Source organism: Arabidopsis lyrata (assembly GCF_000004255.2).
Source record: "Arabidopsis lyrata subsp. lyrata unplaced genomic scaffold ARALYscaffold_1, whole genome shotgun sequence".
NCBI classification, from domain to species: Eukaryota; Viridiplantae; Streptophyta; class Magnoliopsida; order Brassicales; family Brassicaceae; genus Arabidopsis; species Arabidopsis lyrata.
The window spans coordinates 32,071,276-32,090,892 of record NW_003302555.1 but is presented as its reverse complement, the minus strand read 5'-3'; the positions used below and the strand labels follow the sequence as shown (position 1 = coordinate 32,090,892).

At 33.5% G+C, this 19,617-nt stretch overlaps 2 protein-coding genes across 4 annotated transcripts; both read left to right on the top strand.

The window, feature by feature from the left end:
- The first annotated feature begins 500 nt into the window (after positions 1-500).
- Positions 501-1,936, top strand: LOC9330694 (CST complex subunit TEN1). Of its 3 annotated transcripts, none has more exons than XM_021012657.1 (4): positions 501-676; positions 766-916; positions 1,010-1,163; positions 1,640-1,936. In XM_021012657.1, the coding sequence occupies exons 2-4, from the start codon at positions 813-815 to the stop codon at positions 1,748-1,750; spliced, it is 369 nt and encodes a 122-aa protein (XP_020868316.1). In that variant the 5' UTR covers positions 501-676; positions 766-812; the 3' UTR covers positions 1,751-1,936. The 3 variants fall into 3 exon arrangements, with proteins under 3 accessions (XP_020868316.1, XP_020868314.1, XP_020868315.1); XM_021012655.1 differs by having other exon boundaries at positions 514-675; positions 764-916; positions 1,628-1,936; XM_021012656.1 differs by having other exon boundaries at positions 514-676; positions 773-916; positions 1,628-1,936.
- A 3,768-nt stretch (positions 1,937-5,704) lies between these two features.
- On the top strand, positions 5,705-7,092 carry LOC9330693 (F-box protein PP2-B13). The gene is made up of 3 exons (XM_002894586.2): positions 5,705-6,144; positions 6,239-6,357; positions 6,478-7,092. Exons 1-3 carry the CDS (start codon positions 5,896-5,898, stop codon positions 6,953-6,955), a joined length of 846 nt encoding a protein of 281 aa, XP_002894632.1. The 5' UTR covers positions 5,705-5,895; the 3' UTR covers positions 6,956-7,092.
- Positions 7,093-19,617: the final 12,525 nt, after the last annotated feature.

Below are 19,617 nucleotides of genomic sequence, written 5' to 3'. Positions count from 1 at the left end.
TATGAGGTAAACATGCTGCTGTGCAACCTTTTAAAATACATTGTAAAACCTTATAAATACCCTGTAAAAACCTGTAAAATACCTTGTAAATTTTTCCCGCCAAAAATTTAACGCCAAAAAAATTGCTGAATCACTTTTCCCGCAAAAAAAATTTTTTGGTGAGAAAAATTTTTACGGGAAAATTTTACAAGGTATTTTAAAGGTTTTACAAGTTTTTACAAAATCAAATTTGTAATTTTGATGTGTGCACATTCTCATGTTTTCCTTATATATTTGTGATATCTTTTATTTAAAGAAGGGTAATTTAGTCATTTTATACATAAAAAAAGGTATTTTTAAAAATAAACAGCCAAATGATGTATTTTTGAAAAAGGATATTGAAAAAAAATGGTATTTTTGTAAGTCTCCCTTATTAATTTATAGAGGTTTTACATTCAACGCCTTAATAAAAAATTTCGGCCCATATAAATTTTAGCCCGTTTAATACATCTGCAACATATAATCAGATTTATTTTCTTTTTCTCGTTAACCCAAAACGGCGTCGTATCAATCGTCGATTTAACAACGACAGATCTTTCTCCTCGCCGGCGTTACTCAACACAAAGCCTCTGTTTATTGAGCCTCGTCGGAGATTTTAGTGAAGCACGAAACAAAACCCTTTTCGCATCTACGTCAGGTTTAGTTTCTTCCTCAATTTTTTCACTGAAAGTTCCAATTTTTATGTTCTGATTGCATAGAAACCTCAAACCCTTTTGACATTGATAGGAATCAGATTTTAGGGTTTTGGCGTTTTGTTGAAACTATAAAAATCGATGGCGAATACTCGAATCGAACCCGGTGTTCCCATTACTCTACAAGAGCTTTATCCTTCTTCTCAGTTTTACAAGGAAGCTGTTTCACTTAGAGTTACAGGAATGTGAGTTTGTGCTTACTCTGGTTTCAATGTCATAGACTGAGATTGGTCAGAACTTGTTGTTTAGAGAACGATGATGATGTTTTGTTTTTGTAGGTTGAGTGGATATTCAGTTGAAACAGCTATAGGTGTTATTGAAGATGGAGGCAAAAGTCTTAAAATCAATACTCAGAACCTACGAGATATTAGTTTCAGGGTTGGCTCCATTTATCAGTTTATTGGAGAGCTTCACATTGAGCCCAATAATGAGGTTAGTTGTTTTACAGAGTTTAGACAAAACAAGATCATTGCTTTTGTAGAACAAGAATAGGTCTTGGGAGCTCAATTTTATCAAATGGCAAGTCCTCAAGTTAGAACATTGCTTTTGTAGAAGATTTAACGTTTCTTAAATGCAAGTTGAGAGATCTTCACAAAGTTTAGTTTAGTAAGATGTTAAATTTTCGAACTTTACATGGAACACAATTTCCCAAGAAGATGTAGTTTCAGCATCTCAGTTAAACTATTTATGTATACTATGAAAGTTCTGATATTGATGAGCCATTGTTAAGAGGTCGGATGGGAAACTTGTCCATTTAAATTCGATTTTTCTATCTATGAGTATATGTTAGCAATAGAGAGTAGTAACCATTTCAGGTTTAACTTAGTTTCAAACTGATACTATTGTCTTTAATAGCTAACGAATCTGAAAAGTGATCCATGTATCGATTTCTTTAGGCGATCTTGCAGGCTCGAACAGGAAGAAATGTGGATGGAATCGATATGAACCTCTACCGTAAAACAGTTGAACTCCTAAGACAATTTCTAAAAGAAGAAGGCAACAGCAATATGGTTGAATAAAGCTAATTATCAGTTGCTATCCAAGTAACATAACCCACCCACATTTTCATATTTTGTTCCTTTATTATCTTGTCTTTCACTTGTAGATGAATCTTAGAATTGGTGGATTTGTTTTGGTCTGCTTTTTCATATGAGTAATTTTCTGAAACGAATGTGTTTGAATTTGGCTAACCGGGAGGGAATCTGGTTTGGTAAGTTGGTTAAACCGGTCGGTTTTCGATGGTGAATTAGCTCAAGTAATTCCGTTTTTCTAAAATTGCAAATACATACTTCGAACATAGAGAAATCTTTTACTCTTTTTCCTCAAGTCGAGAAGAATTTGGCGGCTATGTCTAGGTGACCATGAGTTTTGGCGGCTATGGAGATGTCAGAAAAGTCAACAATGGTTTTAAAAATAAAGTCAATTAATATAGTAACAATGTTAATGATTAGCGACTTCGAGTCAATAACTAACCCTTAAGCAAAGAAACAGGATCTTTCAATGTGAAAGGACTCAATTTTTGGTGTAGAACCTAATCAACACCCAAAATTTGACCCAAATTTAGGCATTCAAAACTAAATAACACCAACCCTTTTGTCTATTGGCCACTAGGCGACTTTTAACTAAATAACACCAACCTTTTTGCCTCTTGGCCACTAGAACTTAATGTAGTTGATGTTGTTCAGTGTTGTGCTTGCTCTTATAGTTTATTCCTTGCACATTTAGAAAGATAATTGCATCAAATACGTGCGCTTAAGCAGCTTTGAAACCTTTACTCTCAAAGTTATACATCTGTGGTGATTCTTTTAATGATTGAAATAACACCACTCCATCCTCATTTGGATTGCCACTGCATCCATTTGTGCAAAAAAACCTCAAAATCGTCCATTTTTGTAACTTCACCCTTCACCTCCAAAAAATACAGAATAATCCTACAAAGTCAAAAATAATACGGAATATAACCCTTATACATATATTGTAAACGTATTCACGATCACATACATTTCTTTTTAAAAATCTGAAGGTCGAGTTCAACTTCTCTTGTCGAGGGCTTCGATTTGATATATTACTTATCAAATTTTTAAAAACTTGACAATAGCAAAAAATGGGTATATTGCATATTATTTTTGAATTCATAGGATTATTCTGCATTTTTCGGAGGTGGCGACTTTGAGGATTTTTCTACACAAAACCCTTTTTGAAACATTCATTTTTTGTGGATCAACATTTTTGATATCCTTCCACATGCGAAATTGGTAAATCATGAAAATTTTATCTTGTTTTTATATATATTTTGTATCAACCTTTTTGGCGCATTTTTCATTGGTGCAGAGACACCAAGAATGTGCCTCATCATTGTTTTCAGACTGTCAAAATTATATAATTTGAAGTACTTTTAAGTTGCATTCCTTAAACATATATATAAAAACAAGATAAAATTTTCCGCGTTTCATACATCAATAGCTTTTTTATTAATTATTTTTGTAAGAATTAACATTGTTATAATTTTATAATGTAAAAATTTGCAGATTAATTACGGATTTTCGATTTCATTATATTAAATACTTCATAATTTCTAAAGTATTTATTTCTTTACTTTTATTATTTTTATTCATTTAAAATATTGATTTTATTTTTTATGAAATTATATTTTAAGAATAATTATAATTTTGTTTGAAAACTTTTTTCTATTAATACATGATAGAATTTTTAAAAAAATGACAAAGGAGTACTATATTTATTATTTATAATCTTTTTTGATGATTTTGAACCCGAAAAAATGTTTCTTGAATAAAATATACTCACATGTGTTTGTTTATGAGAAAGTTATATGATCGATTAAGTGTTTCTTTGGATTAATATATGAGTTTACACATAATTATGTACGGTCAAGAGGAGGGGCTAATTATCACCTAATAAGCCTATAGTACCATTTCTCAATGGCATATGTATTATTTATTTTTTCGGAAATAACCAAGAAATAGTCGTGTAATAATTTGTCAACAAGGGTATAGGGTATGGTGACTTTAAGGCAATCGCCAATGTATTTTGATCTCTGGCCAACAGGATACAAATTTCTCTGAAATGTTAACTCATACTGAAAAAAGAAAATATGAATACAAAAAAATGATTTCTTTTTGTTGACCAAAAAACAAGATTACAAAAAAATGATAATTAATGTGTAATGTGTATTGGTTCGTTGTAGTAATAGTCTCTATTTTGTTATAAGGACAGTTGAAAATAGGGACTCTTGAAAATAAGCAACCCCGACACTCTTAATTAGCCTTGTATCATCTTCTTTATTTAGGTTTTCAGTTTTCACTTTAGTACTGTATTAAAAATATTGAATGTGATTAAATGAGACTTTAGACAAGAAAAATAATAATGTTATAAAAAAATTATCTATTCGACAGAATTAGGTTTTTTTAGGCTATTAATTAGTGAGGATGATTGGACCACTTTTCTAAATACTATTACGTTTGTTTGTGCATTTGTGGTTTATATTAAAAATAAAAATTTTATGCGTAGATTGTACTCATAATAAAAACTTAAATGATACTTATAATAAAACCGTGAGAAAAAAAAAACACTAAAATTAATTGTTTGACATTTATGATTTGCTTATTTTTCCTTTCATCTATCAATAGATCACGTGCCGACTTGTAAGTTTGAAGGAAAATAGTCTACACTACACGTTCTCTGGTTAAACTTTATTATTATCAAAATAGACAGCAAAACACAACAAAACCAATTATCAATTAAAACACACATACAAATCTTTTTTATTTTCTAAATTTTTTTAAAACACGTTTTGAAAATATTAACTCCCTGGAATACAACTAAAAAAATTCCAAAAAGCTCATAACTATTAGTATTATTATTATTTTATATAATTCAGGTGATCCTAACTGCTTTCTACGTCCAAAGACTAATTCTGGGATCCGGAAAACCCATTTTAGAATTCGAACGACGGTGACTAATGCTATTCGAACATAGGTGACAGAAACTTTTCTTTTTTTTACCGGTAGACCAAAGGGACTTGGTTCATAACTATTAGTATTAGAGAAGTATTCATTTCAGAAATCAAGACAAATAGCAAGTTAACACACAAAATATATAAATTATTATAGTGGTCCAGTGGTCCAGTGGTCCAGTGGTCCTAGTCTCCTAGTGGATGAGAATCAATATTCGTCATATGTCTAACGGTACACAGTACGTAAGCATTGATTTAAACCAATTTGTTTGCTTTTGAACTGATTTAAAAACTAAATCGAGACTAGAAATACTGTTTTCCAAGAGGGGACACAATTTAAATTTAGTAAAGAGATAGTACTATTTGTTAGATTTAACTACTTTTTTGTTTGTTTGTCGTCTATTACTAGATTGCAAGTGTATTTTTCATATAACTCACAAATTTACTTGCATATAAAAGTATATAATTTGGATGTTCGATATGACAAATTCGATCTAAGCTAAAACGACCCCAAAGAGATTCCGGTCTTTTATAAAATATTTTAGAGTTGGTTCAAAATTTGATTGAAAACGAAAATCATGAATTAAAAAGAAAAACGACTTATGTTTTTTGGAAAAATGGTGAAGAAACAAAAAAAAAATGCATTGCTTTCAAAGACATGACTTTTAAACCCCAAAAAAAAAAACATTTAGTCTCGCTACTCATAAGTCTCTAAACGTTTTCTTTATCTAAAACTAGTAATCGCTACACGTTTTATTTCTATCAAAACCTCTTTAAACGTTTTATTAAACGAAAAAAGTAAAAAACTATCAACGTGCATATGAGTGAATTGGATAACACTATTTTCTCTTACGCGTGAATTTTATGTTTTGGAGGGCCAATCTTTTACTTTTGGCCAACGACCAAAACTTTTAGTCTTTTACTTTGAAGCTATAAGCTTCCAAATAAATAATATATAAATCCATAATATTTGACCATTGGTCTAAAATGGTCAGCAGAAATATGCCAAGCATCACTATATATACTCACCATCTCTATCTCCAAGCATAACTCATCTACCACAGCTACAAAAAATCACAGCAAATCCAATAATATCACCAAAAAAAATTCTTCAAATTTTGAAAACTCAGTACCTTTCTCTTTCAGAAGATTAATCATTAATTTTTTACTCTGCCAATAAAGAAGAAGAAAATGATGTTACCAGAAGCATGTGTAGCCAACATCCTTGCCTTCACATCTCCGGCGGATGCATTCTCTTCGTCGGAAGTCTCTTCGGTTTTCCGGTTAGCCGGAGACTCCGATTTCGTATGGGGAAAGTTTTTGCCTTCAGATTACCAAAGCATCATTTCTCAATCCACTGATCATCATAGGAGTTTTTCTTCCAAAAAGGAGATTTATCGATGTTTGTGTGACTCTCTTCTCATCGATAATGCTCGAAAGGTTCGATTTTCATGAGTTAATTTAAAATAGAAGAAATGGATTTCTTTTTAACTACTTGAACTTATAGTATCTTTTGTGTATGATGTAATTTCAGCTCTTCAAGATCAATAAATTTTCCGGGAAAATTTCCTACATTTTATCAGCAAGAGATATTTCCATAACACATAGTGACCATGCATCTTACTGGTCTTGGAGCAATGTCTCAGATTCTAGGTCAGTTTTTTTTCTTTTCTTACAATAACTATATAATTTCTGCTTTGTATACATTTACTGAAAATGTTTCAATTTTTTTATTAATCACTATTAACAATATATAGTTTAAATATTTTTCAGATTTTCGGAGTCAGCTGAACTTATAACAACAGATCGATTAGAAATCAAGGGTAAAATTCAAACCGGAGTTTTGTCACCAAACACAAGATACGGAGCATATCTCATAATGAAAGTCACTAAAGGTGCTTACGGACTAGACCTAGTTCCAGCGGAGACTTCGGTAAAATCTAAGAATGGTCAAAATATTAAGAACACAACTTATTTATGTTGCTTGGATGAGAAGAAACAACAAATGAAGCGGTTATTTTACGGAAACCGAGAAGAACGAATGGCGATGACTGTGGAAACGGTAGGCGGAGACTGGAAAAGGAGAGAACCAAAAGGTAGAGACGACGGTTGGATGGAGATTGAGTTAGGAAAGTTTGAGACACGAGAAGGAGAAGATGATGAGGTCAATATGATTCTTACGGAGGTGAAAGGATATCAACTTAAAGGTGGAATTGTGATTGATGGTATTGAAGTAAGGCCTAATTGTTAATTATTTACAGTATTGGATAGAAATTGAAAATGAGAGGAAATTGTGTGAATGTGTGTGTTACTAAAATTGATTTTATTTATTCATTTATTATTTTGTACACGTTGAAAAGAATAGAAATTTCAATTTTCAAGTTTCAATTATTTGGCTCGTTGAAGATATAATGTACAATCAAAATGGGTTATTCCGTCTGACACTTGAGTGTGTGTCACGGAAATGATAAGATCTGCTTAACTATTTTTATTATTAACGTAATCTTCGGTTATATAATATAATAATACAAGTTGGAGTTATATTTAGGCAGAGATTTGTTTTTCTTTTTTTGCAAAATTATTTAGGCAAGAATTAGGTAGTTAGATAGATGATCACACCATTTGCCATTATATGTCTGTTAGAGAAGATTTGGCAGAGAAAATGTGTGTTCATAATGTCAGTGAATACCCTCGCATCAATATCTAAATTACAAGTTTATGAAAGACATGTTTTTAATATATGCATGTATCCTGTATATCACGTATGCATGCATAGATTTTGATAATAATAACTATCCTTCTTGTACTCTCAAAGTTTCTCTCGACCTAATTCTTTACTCATCTGCCTCGATAGAATGTAGATTACCTGAAAATACTTCGTAACAAATAGTATTGGTCTGGTGGCTTATACTTGAGGAGGATTCGCCCACTAGATGTCTAGATCTAATCTATAGATTTACTAAATTACCATTCCATTTGACAAGTCCAAATAGTGACATTCTTAAGCTCTTTAGAAAACTCAATGAATGTATTACTCGACATCTACACTCACCCTAAGAGATTAGTTGGGTGGTAAAATTCTGGATACCATTAGTTATATAAAAAAAAAACCTCATACCCAACTTCAACATAATATAACATTTTACTTGTTTCATAAATATATAATTTTTTATTGTTTTATAATTTTAATAAAAACATAAGGACAATTTAAATTTATTTAATTCCTTTAATTAGATAGCTAAATATACAGAATTTCGTGTGAAACATTTTCTATACAAATAAAACTTTAATGTGTGAAAAACCTAAAACAATGCTTTATGGAATAAATAGAGTATGTTATACATATGTCCCATTTTATCAAATGTTGGCTTTTGTTTTTTAATTTTTTTAATTTTATTAGATGTTATACAAGTTTCTATACAAAATTTATTTTTATTATATATTTTATAAACATTTATATACTACCGTGTTTTATATGATTGGTTGGATTATATATAACTCTTTTAATATATGCATGTTTTCATCCAAATATCTTATAAAATGGGACAGAAACAAATATTAACCATATGGCCTAGGTGACAATAAAATACTATAAACTAACAAAAAATATACACACGTGTGTGGGTTCATGAGAAAGTCAAATAAATGATTAAGTATTGCTGAAATTAAATACAAGTTACAAAAAAGCTGTGTACGGTCAAGGAGTCAAACTTCCAAAAGGAGGGGCTAATTTATCCAATACGCGCCCACCGTTTGCTAATTTGTGGTCAAATGTCAATGGCATATGATTTGTCAACACTAGTTCAATTAACTGTAACCAAGACTATCTTTATTTTTCGGAAAGAACCAAGAAAATATCATACTATAATTTGTCAAGTAGGGTATGGTAACCTTAAAGGCAATCACCAATGTATTTTTATTTCCGTCCAACAAGAAATAAAAAAAACTCCATAAATGTGAACTTTGATGTTACTGAAAATATCTATATTTAAAAAAAGGAAAAAAAATTTATATTTCATTTATGCGGTTGTTTTTATCGGTGTTCGACTCCTACAATCGCACTATCATCAGTGGCGGATCCAGGAAATTTTTTTATAGGGGGCGAACTATATTTATAAAATAGAGTATTATATTTTATATAAAAATAAATATGTAATGATATCATTCGACGAAAAAAAAAATGTGTATAGTAATAAATACAAAAATATTTAATATAGTTTTTTCCATGTTATTTATGATATATTTAATTTATTATAATATAGAATAAGTTAAATTAATACTATTTTTTTATTAAAAATAATTTAAGTTTAAACGAATCAAAGAGAAATATGAAAAAGTTAGAGATTTTGAATTGTCATATTTAGTTTGATTTAAAATTTAAATTTACTAGATTTTGTGTTAATGTTTTAATTTATTGTTTTATAGAAAACTCAAATATTTGGAGTACAATGCATAGAAATATTATAGAGAAACCAATTACCATAATTATAAACCACTAAAGCTATTGGGAAGAGACGAAATTTTTAAACATTAAATTTTTAGTTGATTCAAAAGGAATAAATGGTATGGACGTATGGTCTATGCATTTAGATTATGTTGTCACATTTGGATTGGGATTTAAATTGTAAGGAATTTACTATTTAGCTAAATTATAGGGGATAAGCGATATACAATCTCCATTTACCTTTCTTTTTAGATAACGTGAGGAGAGATTTTTGGAAAACACAAATTTAACGGGGGCAAGAGAGATTTTTTATTGGGGGCAATAAAATTAATTCCTTAAATCTCTCAAAAGATTTCAAAAGTTTAGGGGTGACAACTGCCCCCATGTAAACTAAGGTAGATCCGCCTCTGCTATCATCCATAGTAGAAAAGGAGATATAGATCAAATTTTGTCAAAGCAAATGATAAAAAAAATATAATATGTTCGCAATATATAAATCTTAAAATATTAACATATTGCATAATTAGTGTGTACTTTGGTTTATATTTGGACATTAAAATTATTGTGTGCGGTTCATCATCGCCTTTTCTTCTTGTTAAGGTTTTTTTTTTATATTTAAAAAATATATTTGAATCTTCTCGAAGTTTTTTTTGTTCAATACAGTTATATATTTGTAATAGTGATGGCTGATAACAGGGACTCTTGAAAATATGAAACTTCAACACTCTTAACTAGCCTTGCATTGTCTTTTTATTGTAGGTTTTCAGTTCTCACTTTCGTATTAAAAATATCGAATGTGATTGAATAAGACTTTGGATGTTAACAACAAGTATTTCTTTAATCGTTAGTTGAAGAAATGGGAACAATATTTATTGCATGATGTAGGTTTTATTTGTTTACTTATTTAAAAAAAATTAGACATATTCAGTTGTTACCATTTGAACTAATTATTCAGCAAGATTATGCATAAAAACAAAAATATATTAAACTGAATTCAACAATTCAGCCAAATTCAGCAAAATTCATCGGTTACCATTTAGATCCATTATCGAAAGTATACTTGCACTAAAGATATCTTTATCAGTGTTATTGTTTTTTTTCAAAGAAACCATGCACTCGACCAAAAACGAACTTGATAATTTTGACAATTGTTTTGGAAAATTTTGCTTAAATAATATATGTTATATCACCAATGGAGAGAAACCAATATATTTTATGTATATCAAATAAGGATAGAAAATAATGCATGTGTACACATTGAAATTGATAATCTCAAAATAGCTAGTTTAGTTTAGATATGAAGTGTTACTGTTATATGATACACGGTTTTACTTAGGATATAAACAATAAATTTATTAAGTGTTGACAATCATGATTTGTTTGACTATGATATATTCTTCATTTTATATATATAATCACACTTTCTCTTTGTACGTAAAAGGGAAAACTCAACAAACACACGAGGCATCTTTTGTTTTTACTAATAAATAAATAATATGTCAACACCGACGCGTTTAAACGTCCTTTTTTCCGTAGGAAATAACGAAGAAAAATCGAAAGTTCAAAACGATTAGTCAAATAGGGTAGAGGATTGTTCTATAACTTTATGACAATCACCATTCACCAATGTATTTGAGTTTCTTTCCACATGAAATGAATGTACAGAAAAGTTAATGCTAAGAAATTAAGAGTAATTTGCAATGATGTGTTTTTGTTTTCTATCCGGTTTGGATAAACTTCCGGATTATTTATTTAGATTATATCATTTAACTTAGTATGATAAAGAAAATTTTTTATAATGTCAAACTTTTCTACCTGAGATATTGGTTAAAAGTGTTTCACGAAATATACAATTACAAACCATGTCAATTTTTATATTAAAAAAAAAAACATATTTGTAACAAAACTCAAAAAGGGTGAATTAATCGTTTAACTGATACTATTAAAAATTTTAGTGCTGCATGTAGCAATCCACATGTACTATATGCATTCAACTAAGATTATTATGTACTTTTCCTCTACTCAATTCACTATATACTCTTCTTCTTTTTCCTAATTTTACCCAATTTATAAAAGTTTACCCAATAAACCAAATTCAATTAATTTATGTAATTGCGATTTAAATCAATAATTCGCGTTCACTATTTCGCGATTTGAGTAAACCCAATTTTAAAATCTTCTCAACAACATGTCAAAAACACATTGAAAGCTTGGCCGAATTAAGATTTTAAAATCGGGTTTACTCAAATAATGAACACGATCGTTGATTTTAAATCGCAATTATAGAGATTTTAAATCGCAATCAATATATTGAGCTTGGTTAATTAAGCAGAATTTTATAACTCGGATGGAATTAGGAAGAAAAAAAAGAGTACATGATAAATTGGATAGATGTCGAAAATACATATATATAGTGATTCTAGTTGAATGCATATAGTATGGATTGATTGCTAAAGACTGTCCAAAACGTTTTATTAAAAGACTAGTACCAACAAATAGTAAGCTAAAAACATTCTTGTGTTCGAGGTTCAATTCACTTTTCAAAAGGAGAGACATTGTTTAAATAAGATTGGAACTAAAAGCTAATTCCGGATACCAAAAAAGATTATGGAACAAAAGTTAGGAATTTTCATAGTTTAACAGAAAAATAAATAAATAGTAAGCTGAGGAAAGAAATAATTTCTCATACGCGTGAACTTTCTCTTTCGGAAGTCCAATCTTTTATTTTTGCCAACAACCAAACGCTTTTACTTTTTTTTTTTTTTTTTTTTTTTTTTTTTTTTTTTTTTTATAAACCCTATCGGCTGATCCGGTCAGCTCCGGTAGAAACGCACCAAAGTGCTTTAGAGTGGACTACTCTCCGAAGGGCTACCACACTGTCTGTCCCGAATTTGGAATGCTTTCCGACTAATTTCAGGGGTAGCCAGATCGCCTGTTACTGGACTACCAGGTAAACTGCTTGGGCCTTTTGGTCCAAGCCCAGACTTTCCACACAAATGTATTTTTTGTTTCCAGCGTGGATCAAACCTGAGTTAGTTTCTTCCAAACTTTTCCCAATTCTCAACTACCACTTGACCACAGCTTTGTGTACGCTTTTACTTTTAAGTTTTAAGCTTCCAAATAAATAATATATAAATCCAGTTCTTTAAGTTTTAGGCAAAAACGAGTTCACCTCGCATCTAACAACAAAGTTTGCATGCCTAATCTACTAATCAAAGTTATTGCCGCAGGATTGTCAAGAATATTAGTTCTCCGAGCAAATCATCTTACTCGAAGAACTGGGGGGCTAATGTTGGTACCGGATCCCGCAAGGGGTCCATTTTACATATTGGAGAACCATCACTTTACAAAATCCAAGGAGCCCTATCTTGCAAAAGGGGTGGTCAAACCTTGACATAATTTGTGATTAAATTCATGAATTAATTGTCATTGTCAAAGGAATAAAGTTTGTCATTCAAGATTAGGAGTTAATTGCCAAAAATTGGAGTTATTTTGTGGAGTTAATTCTGAATTTAATGGCCAAGTAAAGACACCCTAGAAGCAAGGAAGAGGCTATAAAAGAGAAGTGAAGACTCCAAGAAACAGACTCATATTCTTCTACACAAGATTCATCTTCTTCATTTCTCACCATTATTTAGACACAAACAATGTCATTCCTAATAATGACTAAATACATTCTCTTTGTTGTAATCGAACTACGTTTTGGCTTGATCCCGCTTCGGGTACGTAGGCAGCTCGTCTCTCGAGTCCAGCTATAACAAAATCTATATTATTTTCTCCACAAATTTATACGATCTATTCAACCCATCTTTGTGCTTGTCTTATGAGAACTTTGTCCCATCTTTTACATGATGTTACCAACCCTGGGGGGTTCGGGTTCAACAACCATCATCATAGAAGTTGTTGAGAAAGGCTACCTTGATACTCTGCCAGTTAGTCAAAGATCCTGGCTTCAACTGCTTTAGCCAAGAGGCGGCTTCCCCAGCAAGTGAATATGGGAAGAGCTTGCATAGTAGGTAGTCTTCTGAAACTCCATTAGCCTTGATGCTCAGTACCAAATCCTCAAATCTCTCAATATGGTCCATAGGCAGTTCATTGGAGACGCCATGGAAAGGATGTTGTCCCACAAGTGTGAAGTATGCAGGTTTCAACTCGAAGTCGTTTCTCTGGAATGGGGGAGGTACGATCGCTGATCGATTAGCATAGAACAGGTCTGGCCTGTTGTAATCCCCAAGAGTCATTGGTCGTTCCACCGCGATAGGCGGTTGTTGGCGGCCCTGCTGGCCAACTCTGATCTGCAAGTCCGCAGGAGGTTGGTGTCGAGCGACACCCTGGTTGTGTCGATCGACACCATCAACGTGAGCTGCTACTGCGTTTGGTGGAATGGCAGGATTGTGGATATTAGGGTCATCCACGATCAGATCCTTAGGTATGACAATCCCGTGATCGTCCAATCTCTGACCAGCCTCATTGTAGGCTTGTCCATCTTCATCTCTCAAAACCCCTTCTTCATCAGCTCTGATTTCTCCACGAACCATTGTTGATGATTTTTGAGCTTTGCGGTTGTTGCGTTCTAACTTTGCCAATTCGCGTGTAGACAAATTGACGAGATTCTTTTCTTTGCTGCTCCGAGTTATGCGATTAGGCATGCACCTGAAACACAAGAAAAAGAAAAGAGAGAAACGCGTAAGAATCAAAAGTAAATAAAAATTTAGACAAAATTTCTAAACTAAACTTAATGGTGATTCCCAAGAACTTCGGCAACGGCGCCAAATTTGATATGAGTCAAATTGAATCCTAAAGCCTACTCTCTCAAATAAGAGATCTATTGCAGTACTTAAGGATCGAATTCCACAAAGTTCTTTTGTTCACACAATAAGTTATAAGTCTCGAAATTAGGCTAAAAAAAATAATTAAAATTAAAATAAAAGAAAAGCAAGCAATGATTTTAGGTGAAAAGATCAATAGATTAAAACGTCAGGTTTAGGGAAATTCTCAGGAAATAAACTATTAGTAAATCTAGCAAATTAATTAGGATTATTTAATGAACCGTTCTTGAACTCAAATCACGAATGAATAGCTAACCACCTCTCGATGCGATAACTAACAAGCCTAATATCAGTAATTCCACCTCTCGATGCGAATTCCTAGATCTAGACTAGCATTAAATTCAGGTTTGATAAGTTCACCTTAGTAGATAGGCCGATTCTTATTACACACCTATAAACCAGGCTCATCTAAGGTAATTCAGGTAACAGGTGCCCTCTCGGATCAAATACCTATTATCCTAAGATCAGGTTCTAGTTAGCTACTCTAGAACAAGCATTAAGAACAACATAGATGAAGAACTCTAATGATTAATCCTAAGAGGTAATTGATTTATTAGTTCATCTAAATCCCTAATGAGAATCCCTAAACCTAACAGGATGATTACTCAGACATGATTAATGAAACAGAAAACATGTTGAATAAATTGTAGAATAAGAATTTAAAAGAGAGAAAGAGTTTAGAATGAATCTTCTCTCTAACAAGGTATTGAATCTCTGAAAAGTTGCTTTCTCCAATTATATTCCAAAGGGTTCAAGCTTAGAGAATTACAAAAGCCAAAGACAAGATAATCAAATAGAAAAACCCTTAAAATAATTTATATTTTCTCAAAAACGTGCAGGGACTGAAATTGCAAAATAGGGAAATCTTCTGGGTAAATTCTACGGGCTTTAAAACTCTAAACCATCCAGATTTCTTGCTGGGCCGCGTATGGTGTCGAGCGACACCAAGGGTGTCGGTCGACACCAATGCCTTGGTTCGAACCGGATTCGTCTCTTCAGCTCCAAATCTTTGGTTTAGCTCCAGAATGATTCCTTTTCTCCAATCTCGTCCCGAACGTGCAAAAACCTGAAAAGACTCAAAAAGACACTAGAAACAACAAAAAGACTCTAAAACTGACACGTAAATCACGGTTAAAAACCGGTAAAATCCGTGATATATCAGTAGGCCGTCTTCGTCAGTTGGAGCTTGTAGCGTCTGGAATGGTCTTCGGGGGCTGAGGTGAAGCTTCACCTCTTTGGTTGTCGTGGCTTCGGCTACTCTTGTCACGCTTCTTCAAATAGGATTTCAGAGCAATGCTATCTCGACGGTATTTTTGGGTGCTAGTCTCGACGTTATGACTTGGTGATTGGATGGAGATTTCTCTATTGGTCAATTCTGCTAGAGGACGGCAGCATCACTTTTAGGAGACTTTTTGTTGTGGCGCGTCAAGTGTGTGGCTTCGTCACGGGATCCTCAATTTGTACCCTTGAGTAGCTGCAGTGGTACTGGCTATGATGATGGTTTAGCCTCCGATGGTGGCTGTTTTGCTGTCTTCATTTGATCCTCACCAGAGCTATTCTTGATCCTTTGATTTTGCCTCAAGCCCTGGTTTTGATTGTGTCTTGTTATTGGCGTTGCTATGATTTGGAGTAAGTACTGTGTTGGGTTTTCGCCTTTTGTTGCATTTCGGTCGGTGTCCTAGAGGCCGAGCTAGTAAGAACATTGCTGATCGATGTGGTTTTGGAATGTTGTATCTTGCTCTGTGCTAGCCGACTTCGGGTTGAACTTGGTAGAGGGAGCTTGCAGCGTTCACATAATTTGGTTTGTGAGGTTCCAGTTTGGGAAAGCTCATGGATTCGATATTCAGGTCGCTCTCACATATCGGAGGAGACGCATGTGATCGAGGATTTTGAGTTATCTACCGTTGATGGTCCAATTTCAGACATCCAGTGAAAGGCTTCTAGTGTTTACTTTCTTTCGCAATGCGGCTCCTACTCATTGCAATATCCTTCTTCTCCAGCAACAAATTCGGGAAGAGCAATCAAAATCATCATCGCTTCATGTAACTCCCTAAGCTTCATCACTTTTGTTGAGTGGAGGGACCAAATTCTAGTTATGGTTTATGCTTCCAATGGACCATTACTGATCGATTATAAACCTAAAACATTTTCATCTTTATGGAATATTTACATTCTTAGCAAAAAAAAAAAAATTAAACTAAACAACAACATTTAACAATGCTTAATTAGATCGTGGGTCCCAAGGTGCCACTAGGCATGAGGATGGAGCATTTATGATTGTAAGACCATCTTCATTGGTCATTTAAAAAAACATGAGTGTTTTTTAATATACCATGTAATACCCCGGTCTCAGAAATATGGTGGTGCATGCGGAGAGGTTTAAAAGAATTGATTTGGCCACCTATGTCACAAAAGTGCACTTATCTTTTCGGTCAAACGTCCTGAGAGAACTCTACAGTTAAGCGTGCTTGGGCTGGAGCAATTTCAAGATGGGTGACCTTCCGGGAAGTGATTGTCGGAACTGTGTGAGTGAGGACAAAACACAGGGAAAGATCATGTGGTGATTTGTAGGGTCGGTAAACAAATCTTTAAAGCCTCCCGGACGTAGCGAACCGACCGTCGGAAGATGGTGGGCCCACGGACCGAGAGAGGATGCGGGGGCCCATTAAGAGAGATGGCGGTCGGGGCGTTACATACCACATTTGTAATGTTGAATGACTAATTTGCCCTCCCATGTTTTCAAAGGCTACATCCGAATCGATGCGTCATTCTCCTTTGCAAAGCTTTTTCTTTCCTTCATTTTGTGTGCCCTTCAACTTTACTATTATAATAATCTCCCAAGAGGCAAATAGACGATCTGAACTTGTTCCCGATCTAATTATTACTCATTCGATCTGAACTTGTCTACAATCTAATTCTATTTCTCATTCGATCTGAACTTGTCCCGGATCTAATTCTATTACTTGTTTTACACGGAATGTCCCTAAAATATTTACACGAGTTAGTTTTCACTTTTCTTCAAAACATTTCTACCTTTATCGGGGACAAGTTCTCAAAAAATTCCCCCAAATATTACGTCCAAATATCGGGGACAAGTTCTTCACACGACAACGTAAGAATTCTTCAATTACGTCCACCAACACCATAAACTTTAATCTCTGTTTTTTCCAGATCTGTTTTCTTCCTCTCTCTAAATAATGTTTTACATATATTTTTAATCAATTAAAACATTGATACACGACTCAGTGGTGATTCTTGTATCGGGATAGAAATGGTGGCTTCACAATCTGGCGGTCACTCTCTTTTGTGAAGGATTGATGGTCGATGATGTAGATCTGACGCGATGGCGGTCGCTTTTCTCGTGTGGGATTGAAATAGAGGAAAGTGATGACGGATTGAAGTACACCACAAAGATGTGATTGGTCTCTGATACAGTACATGAACTCAGCCTTGGTGAATCACACACACAAGACAAAGAACATGTTTTTCTCTCAAGAACACTCTAAGAAAAGAAGTAAGAAAATGCGGCTTCTTTATTGATAATCAAGGGTAAAAAATCGTACAACTGCTGCAGGGGGACTTTATAAGAGTCCTACAACTAGCCCTACGGCCGAAATTAAATGCAAAAAACGCAACAAGAAAACAAATAAAAGCAAAACACAAAAACCATTGTTTTTAGAAAGAAAATAAACTAAATAAGGAAACTACTTAAACTCTCTTGAGGAGCACGTTTTGGTGACGAATCTAGCCGTTGTCTGGGCTTATTGGACCTACAAAGATAGTATAAATTGAATAAAACTTATCGGGATGCGTTTTAGGCCCAATAGATGTTCTCTAAGTCACTTCCTGTAGTACTCGTTGACCAACTTCAGGAGTCATGTCTTGTGCTCGTTTGCTTATTGGTTTTTTTGAAGTAGGGGCCTTCATGGAGTTCCTCTTGAGTATCTTGATCAGTGTCTTGGAGCTCTTCCACGTCCTTGGTGTCTTGGTCTTGATCTTGACTCTCTTGATCACTCTCGGAAGTGAAGCTTGTCTCGTACGTCTCCTGCAACTCCAAAGTCTTCTCTTGCCTTCTAGGGGCTTTGGACCTGTCATAGAAGATTTCATACCTTGGGGAGTAGTTCGTTCAAGACTCATTTGGGTAAAAACTTCAGCAAGCTCTTCCTTGACTATTGGATCATATCCGGTTTGGGGTGCTACAGACCAGTTTACTTCCTCCAGCTCTAAGGAGCTTAGAATATCTTGCACAGCTAAGTTGAACTTTTTCTTGAGTTGTTTACACTTTGAACGCGTCATGGGACCTTTTCGGACTTTTGGTACAGGATGTAGCACATGATGTAGTATAGGATGTTGATATATCATGAATTTTACCGTTTTTATAGATATTGTTTTAGAGTCTTTTTGTTATTTCTAGAGTCTTTTCTAGTCTTTTTCAGGTATTTATACGTTCGGGACATATTTGGAGATTATGGATCATTCTGGAGAAAAACCGAGAAGTTATGCTGCGAGAGCAATCCGGAGACCAAAATACGTGTAGGTGTCGGTCGACACCAATATCTGATGGCAATGCAATTTCGAGTCTCTTTGAAGTTATGAATATTTGCAGAATCGACCCAGAACTTTTCCCTATTTTCAAGGAAAATATATATATATATATATATAGATTTTAAGGGTTTTGTTTTAGAGACATCTCTCATATTCTCATTCTATTGTATTCTTGGGAGCTTGAACCATTTGGGAGATAATTGGAGAGAGCTCCTCGAGAGAAGATCTTTCTTAACTCTATTCTCTTCTTTGTTTTCTTAATGCAATTTTATTCAATCATGTTTTTTGTTTCATTCTCCATGTCTGAGTAGTTTGCTTGTTTGGTTTAGAGATTCTCATTAGGGATTTAGATGAATTAGTAGATCGATTACCTGTGAGGATTAATCTTTAGAGTTCTTCACCTTAGGTTGTTCTTAATGCTAGTTCTAGAGTAGCTAACTAGAACTTGATCTTAGGATAATAGGTAGATTCGAGAGGTCATCTATTACTGGAACTATCTTAGGTGGGCAGAGATTTCTAGATTCATACGAGAGGTGGTCTAGGAATATTTGTGAACATATCAAACCTGTTTTTAATGCTAGTCTAGATCTAGCAGTTCGCATTCGAGAGGGTGGAATTACCTGATATTAGATTAGTTAGTCAACGCATTCGAGAGGGTGGTTGGCTATACATTAGTGTTTTGAGTTCTAGAACGATTCGATAATAATTCTAATTAATTTGCTAGATTTACTATTAGTTTATTTCCTTAGAAATCTCTAAGCCTGACGTTTCATCCATCTATTTCACAACCGATTTACTTGTTTTGCATTTATTTAATTTGCAATCTTTACTTGTTTAGCTTAATTCAAAACTTGTTAGTCTATTGTGTGAACACGAGAGCTTTGTGGATTTCAACCCTAAAGTACTGCAATTGATCTCTTATTTGAGAGAGACGTCTTAGGTCTTAATTTGACTCACATCAAATTTGGCGCCGTTGCCGAAGTTCTCTTCGCTTCACCATTAGATTAGATGTAGAATTTAGACTAAACTTTTCTTTTATTTTGTTACTCACGTGTTTTTATTTCTTTGGTTTCTTGAGAGTGACGATAGGCCTCG